This window comes from Nycticebus coucang, chromosome 8 (genome assembly GCF_027406575.1).
Source record: "Nycticebus coucang isolate mNycCou1 chromosome 8, mNycCou1.pri, whole genome shotgun sequence".
Lineage (NCBI taxonomy): Eukaryota > Metazoa > Chordata > Mammalia > Primates > Lorisidae > Nycticebus > Nycticebus coucang.
In genome coordinates, this window is record NC_069787.1 from 37,441,367 (window position 1) to 37,456,459 (window position 15,093).

Consider the following 15,093-nt stretch of genomic DNA (forward strand, 5'->3'; position numbering starts at 1 on the left):
GGTGGTATTCGTCAGAGTGCTGAATATTAAATCAATTTCCTTTCTCTACTGGCATTTACAGATTCCTCAAGAACAGCTAAAATTGGATTTGATTCACAATAAATTTCAATTTACATAAAACTCCAGGGAAATATATGAGGCATACCAAAAGTCCTTTTCCAGATCAGAAAGTTTCTAATTTGCAGGATAAGATGGTGCAAATGCTTTCTTAAAATCCATTTTCAGAGCTTATGTTTATACAAAAAAGTTTATATACCCATATCAAGTGGTTATCCGGCCAAATATGGAAAATGTTTAAATGTAAAAAGTAAAAGGGAAAAGGGAAAGAAATGATAAGATGTCCAGAAAAAAAATACATATTAAAGCTTTGATAAAATGAGTCATTCAGATTTAGTTAACTACAGAGAAATGAAATTTAAATAAAAAGGAAGAGTATTTTTAAAACCTTTACTAAGATAAGATGGATAACTTCAAATGCAGTCTTAGAACAGTGGGAAACCTTGAGTCCAGACAGAAGGAAAAGGTGGTATTATGGTTTAAAATTCCAATGAAAAGCACTCATGGCAAAATTCTATTCTAAGATAATTCACTGAAGAAGAAAAAAAAAGAAAAGTCCCAAGATCAAATGCAGGCTTGTTTTTCCTTTTCATTTACAGCTTAAAAGCTTCTTGGCAGCACTAGTAATCTGTCAGAAGGGGTGAAAAATTGTACTTAATAGATAATTTTAAGACTTTACTCAAAAGATGTTAATAAATATACTGAAGCTGGGAGTTGGAAGTGGCACCAGCAATTCGATGAGCACAATGTTCTCCTTTTGCCGTCACCTGTTATAAATCTAAAAATGTGATCGCTCTGCTGCATGTTTCTTGACTCTAAAATAAGCAAGAAGCTGTGAAAATGTTTCCAAGTTTCTAGGCCTCAAAGAAAAGAACAGAGAACTTATAAAGTGTGACAGCCTCAGCTGCCTTCACCAAGGGCAAGTTGTTTTTACATTTTTAAGCAGTTGATCTGAATAATGAAAATACAACCAGCTTCAAATTCTCAATGCGGATAAGTATGTTTCAAACGGCTTCTAAGACTCTGGATCTGATGAGCAATGTCTAGCGATGGGGCTGGCAGGGAATCTGGGTTTAGTTTATGGGAGGACTGCAACTTATTACATCCAGGATGTGAAATAGCACCTTGAAGCTCACTTCAAAAGCACAGTTTGCAACCACGAAGCAGCCAGGGTCAAACAGAAGTGACCAACAATTCTCACATTAAAAGAACTGGCAGGGAAGCTAAATCGGGTGGGCATATTCAGTCACTTTACTTGCCTCGACTGACTCTCCAGAAAGCAGTCCCTCAGACAGGTTAGGTCTCCTCCAAGGCTTGCATCTTTCAAGGAAAGACTTAACAACCAGATATTCTGAGCAATTCTTTTGATTCTACATCTCATCTAAATGATGGGGCACACTATATTTAGACAAGATGGTTCCTGTTTTAGTTCACAGCATCTCCTAAGGATGTCACAAAAGAAAGCCTTGTCTGCCTGGTCATTTGATTTGCAAGATCCCTGTGAGGATTAAAAGCATCTCTTCAGTGCACATCACTCACTTTTCTGAACTTCTTCAAGGACCAAGTTTCGCTTCTAAGCCAAACACCCTGCTCCTCTCCTAGGGCTTTTATAAGAGCATGTTTTTGCGGTGGTGGTTTTTGATCAAGTTGAAACTACAGAAGGTATTCCTTCTCTATTATGGCTTCAGGTAATTCTCTTCATGTGCCAGCTATAAATAACATGCAGTTTCCACATCTAGAACGTAAGGCTCTGAGATGTTATAACCCAAGACGTCGCAGTATCAGGAAGAACTCCAATGAGCTCATCCCCACTTTGCAGCAAACATGTGAAGAAAAGGCAAAATGGCATGCTCCATATATGCAGTAGAATCAGCCCCTCTCAACACAGAGCTCCCACTCCGGCCCCCACTTGTTTATCTCCAGCAGACTGGGTACAGCTCTGTTTTGGCTGGCGTGTGTGAAAGAGGTGACAGGGAGTTCTGTGACAGTGTTCTGGCTTTCATTTATTTAATGCATAGTAAACCATGATGAATAGCCATGGCTCCCCCTGGTCAAAGTCAAGCTTCCAAGTCACAGGTGATTACAGCTAAGCTCAATGATTGCTCAAAGAGCATGAGCTCTGGAAATAGACCACCTGTTACGAACTCATCTTTGAAAAGAATTCTTGGGCAAGGTACTTGCCTTCCTAGCCTCGGGCTTTTTAAAGGGGCTGGAAATGGTACCCACCCTGCAGGTTATTGTCTTCATCTATTTGCACTGCTATAACAAAATACCTAAAACTCAGTAGTTTATAAATCTATGCCTCATGATTTCGTAGGTCGGGAAGTCCATGATCAGGGCACTAGCATGACTGGTGTCTGGCGAGAGCTGCTGTCTCCTTCCCAGATGGCACCTTTTGCTGCATCTGCTGCCAGAGAGGGACGCTGCGTCTTCACACAGTGGAAGGCACAGAAGGGCAAGACAGTACTTCCTTCAACTTTGATCCTCCTCATCAGGGTGCTAATCCCATTCATGAGAGGAAAGCACTCAAGACCAAATCTGCACTCAAGAGCAAATCTCCACCCAAGGCCACATCACTTTTTACTATTGCATTAGGGGTTAAGTCTCAACTTGAATTTTGGAGGGGACACCATCTTCAAACCATAGCAGTTATTAAATTAAATATTCTACATGCAGTACACAGAACAATGTCCAAGACAAAAGTTAAGTCAGAGTGGCTAATATTAATATCATTTTAATATACACACATAATATACAAAGTGCCTTCTGGAATTGAGACATCTTGAAAAGATATAGAAAGGGTAACATAAAAAAAAAGATTAAGGGATTCTAAGAATGAGAATAAGACCAAAAAAAACAAAAAAAACCATTAAATCAGCAGCAAAGTCAGTGGTTAAATGGGCACTAGCACAATAACAGTGGTACAAAATGTATCATGTGTGCGGGGGTGAGGAATCTGCGGCCTCAAGGTCACAAGCAGCTCTCCAGATCCCCAAGTGCAGCCCCTTGACCAAACCTACACTTTACAGAACAATTCCCTGTTTAATAGTATTTGTTCTTTAAAATTTGGATTTGGTCAAAAGGCTGTACTCAGGGAGCCAGAAGGCAGCATTCGGCCTGGAGGCTGCAGGATCCCCACCCTTACTTGCCTAAGTGGTTTTCTTCCAGGTTCTAAAGAAGGATCCACTTGCTCTGAAGTTTATTTAATGTGTATTCTTGGTGGAGTGGGGTATGTGGGTGGCCATGTGTGTGCACGTGCATTTCTTTGCCTCTCTCTGTGCCACAAAGAAAGAAGCTGCCGGCAAGGGTTTGGAGAAGACAGGGTGTCCATCAAAAGCACAGGAAACAAGACACGCTCTGTCCATCTGTTACTTGCAAAACTGAGAAGCTGTGCTCCACTCTGTAGATCACACTTTTAAAGAAGAAATGAGCAAACTGGAATGTGTTTGAAGGTGAGAGACAAGGATGGGGGAAGGGCCTCGGGCTATGAAAAATGCACAACAGTAAGAGGGAATGTGGGTGCTGGGTCTGGTGTAGTGAGTGGGAACTACACATGGCAGCCAACGTAAGACCAAGTAAAGAGTACGTGAGCAAGGGGAAGAGGTTACCTATAAACCCCTGGAATGTACTCAACAGCATGAGAGGGAGGTGACAAGGAGTTTCTAAGAACTCCACACTCATGAAGTTCCACAGATGAGATGGGTTCAGTTTTTTTTTTTTTTTTTTTTGTGGAGACAGAGTCTCACTGTACTGCCCTCGGGTAGAGTGCTGTGGCGTCACACGGCTCACAGCAACCTCTAACTCTTGGGCTTACGCGATTCTCTTGCCTCAGCCTCCCAAGCAGCTGGGACTACAGGCGCCCACCACAACGCACGGCTATTTTTTTTTTTTGTTGCAGTTTGGCCGGGGCTGGGTTTGAACCCGCCACCCTCGGCATATGGGGCCGGCGCCCTACTCACTGAGCCACAGGCGCCGCCCGAGATGGGTTCAGTTTTATTCATTCAATTAAGCCACACATTCTATGCATCAATGATGTGTCAGGCAGGGGACATGGCACTAAATAGGACAAAAAGACGTCCCATGAGGAGAAGATTATACATGGAATATGTCAACTTATTTGAACAAAATGAATAACAAAAACTCCCAGTTTTACCTGGGGTCATGGCCACCCAAGGTCAAGACTACATTTCCCAGATTCCCGTGCAGCTAGGTATGCACATGTGAAAAAATTCTGACCAACAGGACAACACAGTGGGGGGGAGGGGGGTTGCGGGGGGAGGGAGAGAGGATTCAGGGAGGGTCAGGACATGCTCATAAAGAGAATAGGATATGCCCTATACTTTGTGCCTTCCAGCTGAGATAACGAGATGGGTAACAGATGACAGAGTTATAAGACAGGAGTAGTTTGGACCTCTGACAGGGTCACCTATGAGCCCTATATTGCCCAAGTACAGACTATTACGTAAGAACACAATTTGCCAAATTGTTTAAACCAATGTTACCTAGACTATCATTACAGAAGATGAATGGGATTCCAAATACACATGCCTCGAAAAGTTATTTTGATTTTCTGAATGGCAGAGTCAATATTAGAAAACCCAAGTTTTCGAGCACATGCAGGAATATAATCCACTCTGAGTGTTACTTAAGTATTCATCTCCTAAGGCATTCTGACAGTCATCAGAATATGCTGTATCAGTGATTCTGATTCTAACGCATATATTTTTAAAACTACATATACATTTATTTGTATATATATGCATATATCAAATGTAATATGATGAGAGTTGTGCTTATGACTGACACCTCTTGTTTGTTCTAGCTAGAACGCACATCCCCCTGCCACTGAAATCTAAACACCCAGTAGAACAAGCTAAATGTTCTTAGAAAGCAAGGAAATTGTGACGGCATCTTTGAGCCCATAAAATATTCAAAATGAAAACATAGGTGCAAGAGTGAAAGCCTGAGCCTAGCCTGACCCACGTGTGGCTCCCTTGCAGAGAGGAAATTTGCTTTCCCTGGACTTGATGGCACAGATATCTAATGCGGTGAATTTCTGCAGCGGAGACTATTTTCAAACTAGCGGATCTACTGATTATATGTTTGATATAAATGCCAAAGAAGGAAAAAGCTGGTATCATTGAGGAGACAAGGCAGAAATCTGTTAGATTATCTCATCATTTCCTATGGCTACTGGTGAGATACACAGTCTAAAACCCACTTTAGAAAATGTAGGGAAACAGCAGGACTGCAGAGCAGGGAAGGGAAGAGCCCCATAGTCAACGTGAGTCACACCTCAGTGGTCTTAGGTCTTTAAGTTGACTGCTTCTGAGTAAAGCAGGAAGGAGGGACATGGTAATAATCAATGAATTGATCAGTGGAAACATCAACAGCCAACACCGCTGTCACCACTTACACTCACCAGATACTATGTGCAAAGTATACTTTGCGAAGAATCTCATTTTATCCCTTTATCTGTGAACTGTTATCATAGCTATTTTATACATGAAGGAAACTGAGGCTGACACGGATTCGTTCATTCAGAACATATTTAAAGAGTGCCCATCAGGTACCAAGTACAATTAGCAGTTAAGAACAAAAAAAGACATGGTGTCTGCTGTCACAGACCTACCACGCTAACTGCAGAAGGCGCAGACCCAAACAAAACTCAGCATCACCTGGGCCACCATGTCCTTTGGATTTTGTGACTGTTAACTTTCTTAACCTTCAGGTGAAGAGAAAATGCACCCTTCTTCCCCCTTCCATGTAGATCCGGCTCCATCATTCCCTACTACCCTATGCCTTCCCTGTTTTGCTTATTAATAATCCCTGACCAGCTCCTATAGACATGTGCTTGGGGGGAGGGGGGAGATGTGCAAATCATAGGATAGCAGCAGAGGCTGAGCTCAAACAGTTTTGCTTCTCTGACCACAAATTCTTACCCATATGGGTTTCCTAATTGGCAGTTCCTCTCCAGACGGCCAACTCAACCATTCTGGAGGCTAGTTTCTTTAACTAAAAGTAAAGTTGCAAACAGGGGGGTTGTTAACTTTTTTTTTTTAGAGACAAAGTCTCACTGGCATCATAGGTCACAGCAACATCAGATTCTTGGGCTCAAGAGATTCTCTTGCCTCAGGCTCCCACCACAATGCCCAGCTTTTTTTTGTTGCAGTTTGGCCAGGGTCAGGTTTGAATCTGCCTCCCTCAGTATATGGAGCTGGCATCATACCCACTGAGCCACAGCTGCTGCCCAAGGGGTTGTTACCTTTTTTCTTGTGCTCGTCTTTGTCAAGATTAGCCTTCCTGGTGGTGCCTCAGCACCACCACCTGCCTCCCAGGGGATCCTGAGACAAAGCAGACAACCCAAGCCCTTGGTGCCTGAGAAATCCCCCAGGAAAGCCAATCCAGATCAAAGAAATGGTAAAAGAAGTGAATTGTTTCTGCCTCTGTGACAGAGATTTCTGTGCAGGCAGTTGCAAGTTTTGAGGTCAAAAGATAAGGGCTCCAGGCCCACTTCTTTCCCGTGCTGTTCAGCTGTGCCCAGTCTCATGCCCCCTTAGTCTCCATTCCCTCGGCTGTAAAGTGAGAACACAAAACACTACAATGTTGGCTTAAAGTCTAGCTGTGATAACATAAATGAAATCATAAAAACAGTGCCTTGCACACAGTAAGAATTCAGCAAATGGCAGGATTAGATGTCATTATATTTGACCCTTTTAAAGGCTAGGGCCCAAAGCACTTGGTCAGCTCATGTGGGGAAGCTTATAAATATATTTAAAGTATTCATATTCTCCTACATCTTCCTCCTAGCTAAGACGCCTGAGGCTGCCAGAAATAATCACGCTATTTGTGATCCTATGTTTATGCAACAGAAATAAAATGGAATTTTATGGTCTACTGTGTTCAACACCAATTCCCACACTGAGATAATTCCACACAGTTCACTGTTTCGAGAATCTATGCAACATCTAGTCCCAAGATGCAGCTCTCAGGCTAGCAAAGCTTTACCAACTAACTATTGGCTTAAGAAAGGCGAAAGTCAGTCCTGCCTGTGTAAACCCCATCTGACACATCCTTAGCAGCACATATGTAACCGACCCGGACAGTAAATGTGAGCTTATTTGTTTTCAAATGTCTTAACGCAATAATCAAGTAAATGAGACAAAAGCTATTCTGATTGGTTTGATGTAAGCATGTCAGATTGTATAAAAAATAAATCAACACATTGTACCCCACATATGCATAAATGTATTCGTGATCTATGTGTATATGACTTATTTAAAAAGAAGCAAAGAGATTTTAGTGGGGGAAAATATTTTTTAGCAAGGCCCATGTTTTAAATAGCAAAAAATATGTTTAAAACGGGTAAAATACAAACAACGAATAAATGCTATATTTAGGGGTACAATAAATCAATAAATGTTGCCAGCTCACAAGGAAGACAACATAGAAGAACTTTAGGCCGAAAGGTCTAATTTGAGATAAGAACAGGAGTACCAAGGCCAGGAGCAGTGGCTCACACCTGTAATCCTAGCACTCTGGGAGGCCAAGAGGGGTAGATTGCTTGAGCTCACAAGTTCAAGACCAGCCCGACCTCATCTCTAAAGTAACCAGCAGGGCATTATGGCAGGTGCCTGTAGTCTCAGCTACTTGGGAGGCTGAGGCAAGAGGATTGCTTGAGCCCAAGAGTTTGAGGTTGCTGTGAGCTAAGACGCTACAGCACCAAGTTAGACTCTGTCACAAAAAAAAAAAAAAAAAAAAAAGAACAGGAACAAGTTGTTGTTAAAGGTGAGTTTGTTATAAAATCCGCCCAACAAATCGCTTGGATTAGGCCTTGCAAATGACAATAAGATCATCATTCCTGAACAATCTATTGGCATTCTTTTTGTGAGGGGAGGTGAAGGGGTGGGGAGGATGTTCCTTTTTCCTTCAGACACCAGAAGGTAAACAGCATTGACTCCATTGTCAGTTTGACTCTCCTCAAAAGATCTAATCAGGCTGTATCGTTAACACACTCACTGCTAAAAAAACAATGTCTCCTCAGGGCCACTTGACCTATGAGTTATATATGCTTCACAAGGCCAGGGGCTCAAAACTAGCATTAGTTAAATACAACTCACATGACAGTTCATGTGTTAAAACACCAGTCTCTGGGCGGAGAGAGAGGATACAGCAAGGTCTGAGAGGGGTGGGATGGCAGCTGCAAGAGGAGACAGAGGTTCTGACTTATGTCTGAGCCAGGCACACACAATGCTTTTCCAAAACAGCCAGTGAGTTTAGCTTAACTCTGGAGGTAGCAGAGAGGGTGATGTGGCCACAACTTAGCAACACAAGTACCTAAAAGGATTGTGGACATGCCACCACCTGCAGCATAAAATGAAATAGAGGAGCAATGTGTCTGTGCCAAGCAAGATTCTATTTTACCAAATACTGTCAAGCAGGATTCTAGAAAAATGTCTACTCCTTTAATTAACTTACACCCCAAATTTATTAATTCAGTCAACGTATACTTATTGAGTGCTTATTACATGGGTGGGGGGGTTAAGAACAGAGAGAACAATCCTAAAGGAGCCAGAAGTCTGCCAGAGTCACTAGGAGTTAGCCACAACGAGGAATGAACTTTCAAGTAGAAATGCTGAGGGGGAGAATGAGCGCAGCACTTCCAGAGCCTTCCAGACACAGGGAGCAGAGAACCAAAAGGCAGATCAGGCCAGAGCAATGTGGCACAGCAGTGAGCGACACTGAAGCCTTCTTAAGGAAAACCAAGCCGGGAAGGCCAGCAAGAGCCCAGCCGCGGGCCCACCAGGCAGGAGAGGGCTGTGGGCCCCGCTAAGCAAGGAAGTAGAGGCCGTGCTTCCTCTAAATAACTCCTGTAGTGGTGCCACAGCACTATGACCAGTACCCTTTTTTAAACTGTAAGTTTAATGTACATTAAAGCACTCACAGATACAGCCCATGATGATACTTGGCTCTGCAAGAAATAACCGCAGGCTACTACTGTATACTCAGAGCTTTGAGGTCTTGTGTTTTCCACACACCTTTTCAGTATTCTCCATCCTTGCCTGCTTGTAATTTGTCTCTAACTGGCAGATGGAGAAAACAGTTGCTCATAGTAAGTCAAAATAAGAGGTAACACGTAAGAGCTAGTCGTGCACCTGCAAGTGAATCGATGAGATCATGCGTGTGCTGTGAGGCCCTCAACACGCCCCCGAAAAAGACAGAGGGGGCCACAGCTCTGATCTCCAGGAAATTACCAGCAGTCCTCCAGACAGAATTTGTTGGCAACTATCTCTCTGGTGTCCCTGGGTTGAAATGTCTTTCAAAGGCACCCTTGAAGGTAAAAAGCCACATAAAATACATAGAACAATTTCTATAAATAGGAATCTTCTGTATTCAAATGCTCCGAAAAACACACATAGCTGACACAGGCAAGATGGCTGTCATCGTCGAATTCTGTATGTACAGATTTATTTATAGATACAGTGTAGGTAGCTCCATCTTTATCTTTCGCTATAAATACTTATACTGGCAATTGTCAACCAGATCTCTGAGAATTTAAAAGCAATTTGTAGGAGTAAAAAAAAAAAACTTCATTCTCTGTTACTGTACCATTAGGTATGTCAATATCCAAGAACCCAGGGCAAGAATCAACATTATTAATAACTTTAATTAAAATCAGATGTTTCATTACTGATACTTTAATGCCCTTTATTTAGTCTAAACTGGTATCCATGACTGTGTATTCATATGATACAAAAGAAAACAAAGACAAATATGTCTGTGTATTCATATGATACAAAAGAAAACAAAGAAGCTGAACCCAAGTACATGAAAACTTCAATGCAGTTCTAGTACAAAAGGGGGCCGTCATGTTGCAAAGAACCCCCTGCTGGCTCCTGCTCCACAACTGCTGCACCCATCAGGCTTGAGCAGGAGTGGGTATCTGCACTGTCCTGTGGGATGCCCACACGGGTCTCCTTCAAAACCCTGCTTCATTTTTCACACATACTTCTGTTAATCTCAGGTCACTTCTAAAATGAGCTTAACAATTTAATTTATCACTTTTTTGGGCAGTGACCCACAATGAAAAACTCACATCCAATGGACAATTTGGCTCCAGGAAAGGGCTTTTCCCATAGGAAGCAGACAGAACCAGTAGGGGCTATTCTTACCAGTGAAGGTTGAGTTCCAATCTAGGAAAGGAACTTTCATACTACATATGGGGTCATTTGAAAAATCACTGGATTAAAAGACAGTGACCATTAAAGAAATAATCTTATAAAAGCAATGTAAATTTTTTCAAATTTAAACATAATTCTTCAGTAAATGGGAGTTTAATAACGGGGAAAAAATACCTCCTTCTCCTTCCCAGAAAAGAAAGCCTCCCAGAAACGATGTGGCTTAGACGTCTCACATTTGCTATTTTTTTTTTTTTTTTGTAGAGACAGAGTTTCACTTTATGGCCCTCGGTAGAGTGCCATGGCATCACACAGCTCACAGCAACCTCCAACTCCTGGGCTTAGGCGATTCGCCTGCCTCGGCCTTCCAAGTAGCTGGGACTACAGGCGCCCGCCACAACGCCCGACTATTTTTGTTGTTGTTGTTGTTGCAGTTCGGCCGGGGCTGGGTTTGAACCCGCCGCCCTTGGTATATGGGGCTGGCACCTTATCGACTGAGCCACAGGTGCCGCCCACATTTGCTATTTTGGAAAAACAAAGCTTTATACGTGTGCTAAGTGGCTGATACATTTGTGACATGTTTTTGGTAATGTTAAGTGTCACATGAAATACCAAAACCTCAAGGCAGAACATTTGGTCTTGTTGTTTTTTTTTTTGCAGTTTCTGGCCAGGCTGGGTTTGAACCCGCCACCTCTGGCATATGGGGTCAGTGCCTACTCCTCTGAGCCACAGGCACTGCCAACATTTGGTCTTGGTGATGCTCCTTCAGTGTTTTTCTCATTTTGGGTGGAATATTCCTTTGTTGTGGAATACAATATTCTGTGTATCTCAGGACGTTTAGCAGCATCCTAGCCTCTGTCCACTGGAGGCCAGTAGCAATATCCTCCCATTGTGACAACCCAGAATGTCTCCAGACACTGCCAAATGTGGAATAGGAGAAGAGAAAAATCACCTGTGCTTGAGAACTACTGTACCACTCTGTTCAACTGTGTTATAATGAAATGACCTTTTATTATATCTATAGCTGCCGCGATATAGCTGATAACCTTTCTATAAATAGATCAAGACTGAAAAGAGAGAAGACATTTTCCATCCTCTCCTTATCTCTGATATCTTTAGAAATTAGAATCTAAAACTTCTTAAAAAAGCAATAAAAGTAAGAATGAAGACAAAAAGGGTAAACCACCCGTGTGTCTGTCTTCTTAGTTACATTCTGGTGAAGTATAAAAGCTTTCGTTTTATGGAGACTCCCTAACACCATCCTATAATTTAAAAGCTCATAAACATCAGCAACTTGTTCTAGAAAATATGAGCCCCATTCCTGAAAGATGAATAAATCCTTCCCTCATGGAGTCTGACAATGGCTATGATTTTTCTTTTAGTAAATTCAAGGAATTTGATCTTCCAAATAGAGAGTAGGGGACTTTAAAAAATAGACTTGGTAATAAAATAATAAAATAGATGCAGAAAATGAATTTTCATCCTACATTCACTGGAGATGGGAAATTGTCACATTCCAAGGTCTGTGTAGTTAGCAAGTACATTGGCATTCTCTCAGGGTTTTATGGCCTCTCCTGGGAGGGTCACCTTAGTCTGGAGGAGAGACTAGGCCTGCTGTATTTTACAACTTTCACGGTTTCTTAGGCATGTTACCAGTCTACAAGGAAAGGGAAAGAAACCCAACAAGGCCTGGGTAACCAGAGGGAGCTTGAAGGCCACTCAACTCTCTGCTTCATCCACCCAGTGACAAATGAAGTGACTATATATGAGTCACTTAACCTCATGCCTCAGGTGCCTTATAGCAGAAAAGAATGGTATGTAATCCATCATCTGGCTAATTTATCTTTCCCCACAACTTCACGGAAATTCTCCTTCTTCCAGTTGGGTGGCTGAGACAGGCAGAAGGTCTGAGTTACAGATGGGTTCCTGAACACGGCCACCTTCTTTCCCCTCTTTAAGCATAAGTACACTTCACTGGGACAGGGCGTCCAACTTTACTACGTAAACACTAATGAAATCTTTACAGACAAAATTTATCTAGTTTCTACTAAACACTAAATGACTATTGCTGGAAGAAGTTAATCAGAGTAACTATGAAAGTAACACAAATTTCAAACAGGCCTTAGTCTTATAAAGCAGGAAAATCTTACAGTGAGCCTTTAACCCTTATAGACAAACCACAGCAAATACAGCCTGGGGTTATTTTATCCCAATCGTGCTTAAAAGGCATGATTTTGCAGACTCAGATCGTTAGCAGCAAACCACAGCAAGTTCCTAAATGAAATCATGCACTTCTCAAAACCCAGCCAGCAAGTCCGCATAAATGGGATAGAGGGCTTCTGGCCGACACTCCCAGCCAAGTCCATCCTGTTTCCACAGTACAGGATATAACCATTCTCAAACAGCCAAGTGGGAAACCTGCCCAGCTGGCAGGGATAGTCTCCAATAGGCCTCTTCCACAGTTAGCTCACAACAGCACACCAGTTAATGAAATTCCAAGGGGCAGTGGAGAGCTTGGCCTTCGAATGTCTCACAAAGGTGACTGCAGACACAGAGCTGTCACCTGGGACCTGAATGTTATTATGTTTCCAGTTAGCCAGGCATTTATTTCCAGGGAACTCCTTAGTGTTTTGAGCAGAAGATACAACTAGGAGAGAGGAAAAAAAATAGCCCTCCATGCTTTGGAAGCTAATATGCCTACTGATGGAGAAGATCAAATGAATAGAATAAAAAATAGAAGCAGAATTCTGAAATGGAATTTGGTTACTTGACTAGGGAGTTTCCTAAAGTCAGAAATAGAATTCCGACATTCGACAGTCATATGCACTCATAAAGCTGTGTGTTACAAATGACAGTAAATTATTTTCAAAATAAAGACAAGAAATGCTGTGTCACATGTACGCACTATAATACAGGTAGAAATACTAACTTCTGTTTTCACACCCCCCCCCCCGAGACTTTGTTTTTCTTTTTTTTTTTTTTTTAATTTCATCCTCATAACACTGTGAACACTTGCTGGAGGTGAAATGGAATGAGAAGTGTCCTCTAGGTAAGTCTGATCCACTTTGAACGCTAAACAGTAAAATATACTAAGATTTGGATTCAATCTAGAAACGGCGTCCTCAAACTTTTTAAACAGGGGGCCAATTCACAGTCCTCAGACGGTTGGAGGGCTGGACTGTAGTTTAAAAAAAAAAAACTATGATCAAAGATATGCACACTGCACATATCTTATTTTGAAGTAAAAAAACAAAATGGGAACAAATACAATCACACCGCCTCACGTGGCCCACGGGCCGTAGTTTGAGGACTTCTGATCTAGAATATCATTACAAACTAGAATTATAATGGTGTTATGTGAGTGGGAGTCAAGGGTGAACTGCTAACCTCTTGTCTATTCCTTCACCAAGTCTCAGTTTAACCTTGTATTTCCTTAAAGTGGACTTCATGGACCTCTCTAAACCAATACTTCTCAAACTTAAATGTGTCTGCGAATCTCTGGGGTAATCTTGTTAAAATGCAGATTTTATTCTGATTCAGTAGTTCTGGTTGGGGTCTGAGTTCTGCAGTTCTAACAAGCTGGCAGGTAATGCTGTTGGTCAGGGGACCATGCTATGATAGCCAGGAGCCCATGATCCTATGGAAACACTGTTGGACACTTCATCAACAGCCTGCCTTTTTCTAATAACTGAAGGCACCGTGGCTCTGTTGGAACAGTAATGTGCTCAAGCCAATGGCTGAGTCAATGACTGGGCCAAGCCAGTCTTAGACTCCTAGTCTCAGCTGGCAGACCAGGTCTAGGGATAGGCAGGTGCTCCAATTCTGGCCAGTGGTTTTTAAGGAGAAGTTGGCTGGGCTTTCTGGGATGAAAAGTTGTCTTCCTTCCTCCCGAAGCTCTTGCTTTGGAGGCTGGGTTACAGCAGACTAAGGAAGCCACCTTAGATCCATAAGGTGGCTAGGATGAAGACTAAAGAGCACAGGCAGAGAACAACAGAGTGGGGGCAGAGAGACAGCCAAGGTCATGGGTCGACATCTTGGCCCACAGGCCAAACCCACACCATCATCTGTTTCTGTAAATAAAGTTCTCCTGAGAAGAAGCCATGCTCTTTTGTTTACTGACTGTTTATGGTTAATGTCTTAGTGAGCTTGGGCTGCTATGACAAAACGCCATATGATTGGGTGGCTAAAACAACAGAAATTTATTTCTCACCGTCTGAAGGCTGGGAAGTCCAAGATCAGGGTGCCATCATGCTCAGAGGGATTCTTAATGTCATAAACTTCATGGCTTGCTGACAGCCAGCTTCTTGCACAATCCCCATTTGGGAGAAAGAAAGATCTTATCTCTCCTGCCTTATAAAGGCACTAATTAAATTCCTGAGGGCTCCACCCTCATGATTTGTGACCTCCCAAAGGCTCCACTTCCAAATATCACTTTGGGGATTAGGGCTTCAACATACAAATTTTGGGGTAACATACTCAGTCCACAGCAGCTCACATTTTTGTACTAAAATGTCACAGATGAGTAGTTAAAACAGAGACTTGCAGCCCCCCAAAGCCTACATGATTTACTGTCTGGACCTGTTCAGAAAAACTTTGCTAACTCCTGGCCTACCGCATTAAATCACTTACCCACACACATCATTCAATCTTCCCTTTCATCTTTGTAATACTTCCAGCACGAGTAATTATTTCTTCCACAGTTTTCTTCACTGAGGGATGGTAAACTCCATGCCTGTCTTGCTCACTACTATCTGCCAATACTTAGCACAGTGCCAGGCACACAGAAGGATGTTCAATAATTTGTGCAAATTATAATTAAGTTCATACTTTTTAATGAAGAGGTTTTGAAGTTTCTGTT

At 42.3% G+C, this 15,093-nt stretch overlaps 1 protein-coding gene across 4 annotated transcripts in view; it reads right to left on the reverse strand.

Annotated features, from left to right (window-relative positions):
- Window positions 1–15,093, reverse strand: part of PTPRG (protein tyrosine phosphatase receptor type G) — a 773,199-nt gene that overhangs the window by 373,880 nt on the left and 384,226 nt on the right. The window contains exon 1 of one of the 4 annotated variants that reach the window (XM_053598713.1): window positions 14,865–14,889. The exons of the other annotated variants lie outside the window; for them this stretch is intronic. Coding sequence (XP_053454688.1) covers window positions 14,865–14,877 — 13 coding nt within the window. The 5' untranslated portion in view covers window positions 14,878–14,889. Of the gene's footprint in view, window positions 1–14,864; window positions 14,890–15,093 lie in introns of those variants that run through there. 4 annotated transcript variants of the gene reach the window in all.